This window comes from Trichinella spiralis (assembly GCF_000181795.1).
Source record: "Trichinella spiralis strain ISS 195 chromosome Unknown Scfld4, whole genome shotgun sequence".
NCBI classification, from domain to species: domain Eukaryota; kingdom Metazoa; phylum Nematoda; class Enoplea; order Trichinellida; family Trichinellidae; genus Trichinella; species Trichinella spiralis.
Window position 1 is genome coordinate 10,322,253 of NW_003526943.1, and position 1,237 is coordinate 10,323,489.

The 1,237-nt window shown below is 36.7% G+C and overlaps 1 protein-coding gene across 1 annotated transcript; it reads right to left on the reverse strand.

Annotated features, from left to right (window-relative positions):
- Positions 1 to 32: 32 nt before the first annotated feature.
- On the reverse strand, positions 33 to 1,013 carry Tsp_06290 (conserved hypothetical protein). Its single transcript, XM_003378312.1, has 5 exons — positions 1,004 to 1,013; positions 735 to 904; positions 529 to 711; positions 106 to 474; positions 33 to 59 (listed from the first exon to the last, which is right to left on the reverse strand). The coding sequence occupies exons 1-5, from the start codon at positions 1,011 to 1,013 to the stop codon at positions 33 to 35; spliced, it is 759 nt and encodes a 252-aa protein (XP_003378360.1).
- Positions 1,014 to 1,237: the final 224 nt, after the last annotated feature.

Below are 1,237 nucleotides of genomic sequence, written 5' to 3' on the forward strand. Positions count from 1 at the left end.
AAGTCCCTGAATCCTCTGAACATTCGGAAGTTTCAGAAAATTCTGAAGTCTCTGACATTCTGAAATCTGTAAACATTCCAAAGAATTGAACATTCTGAAAGTCACTGAATGCTCTGAACATTCTGAAGTCTCTAAATTTTCTGAAGTCTCTGGACATTCTGAAATCTCTAAACATTCCAAAGAATTTGAACATTCTGAAGTCACTGAATCCTCTGAAATCTTTGAAGTCTCTTGACATTCTGAAATCTCTGAACATTCTGAAGTTTCTAAATTTTCTGAACCCTCTGAAGATAAATCATCATGAAATAGAATGCGCTCCACTTCAGCAGCAGTTGTTGATAAACTTCCAGTTTGTGATGTAAATTCATCAGCAGTGGGCATATCTTCTGAACTTGAAGACACAATTGGAACAAAGTGCGTTGCCGGTGTTATGGGTACGGCTCCGAACCGTACATTTGGTGCACACGTGCACCTCTTAAACAAACAAACAGATGATTAAAAAACAAAATGTTGACTAACATCATTTACCCATGGCGAAAAGCTAAATGAAACTTCCTCATGCTGCTGTTGTTGTTGCTGCTGCTGTTGAGAATGCTGTTGCTGCTGTTGATGATGCTGTTGCTGTTGCAATAATGGTCCTGACATTTCTGTACTTACAGACCTGCTTTCTCTCACATTTCTTGTATGCATTCCCATACGGCGCGAACATTCCTGCAAATATTGCAATCAAGTACTTTACAATGCAATTCCATCAAATCATTAAATACTGTGACAGCAGTTTCCAAAATAGTATCATATGCCCGCTGCAAGTCTTCTCGACTCAAATAGATGATATTTCCGTTGTGATCTACACACAAAATTCTTTCATTGTTTGGATTTGACATTGTTGTAGAAGAGATAACAGCTGCAAAAAATACAACATTAAAATTAGCAAACAAAAGTAAAAAAAATTACCACACGCTTTATCACACTAAGCAAGTCTAGGAGATGACACTTAATCTACGGATAGTCATCAATAGCAAGCATCACAGAAGCAGCAGCAACTAACAAACAAACAGAAGGCTTCGTCGTATCTGAAAATGGAAAAATGGTTAGTCGTTTGAAAAACAAATTTATATATCACAGCATGCTGACCGCATTGCATTCAATGAGGATTAACCTACATATTTGAATCAGATATTTTTTAGTTCCAGTGCACTGTATTTTCAAACAATGCATAAGAAAACAAATAGAGAAA

Excerpts from the sequence above, each read along its gene's own strand:
- Tsp_06290 (XM_003378312.1), bottom strand. Across the intron at positions 475-528 it reads CATTTAGCTTTTCGCCATGG|AGGTGCACGTGTGCACCAAA; the intron begins GTAAATGATGTT and ends TGTTTGTTTAAG. Across the intron at positions 60-105 it reads CAGAATGTTCAGAGCATTCA|AATGTCAGAGACTTCAGAAT; the intron begins GTGACTTTCAGA and ends TACAGATTTCAG.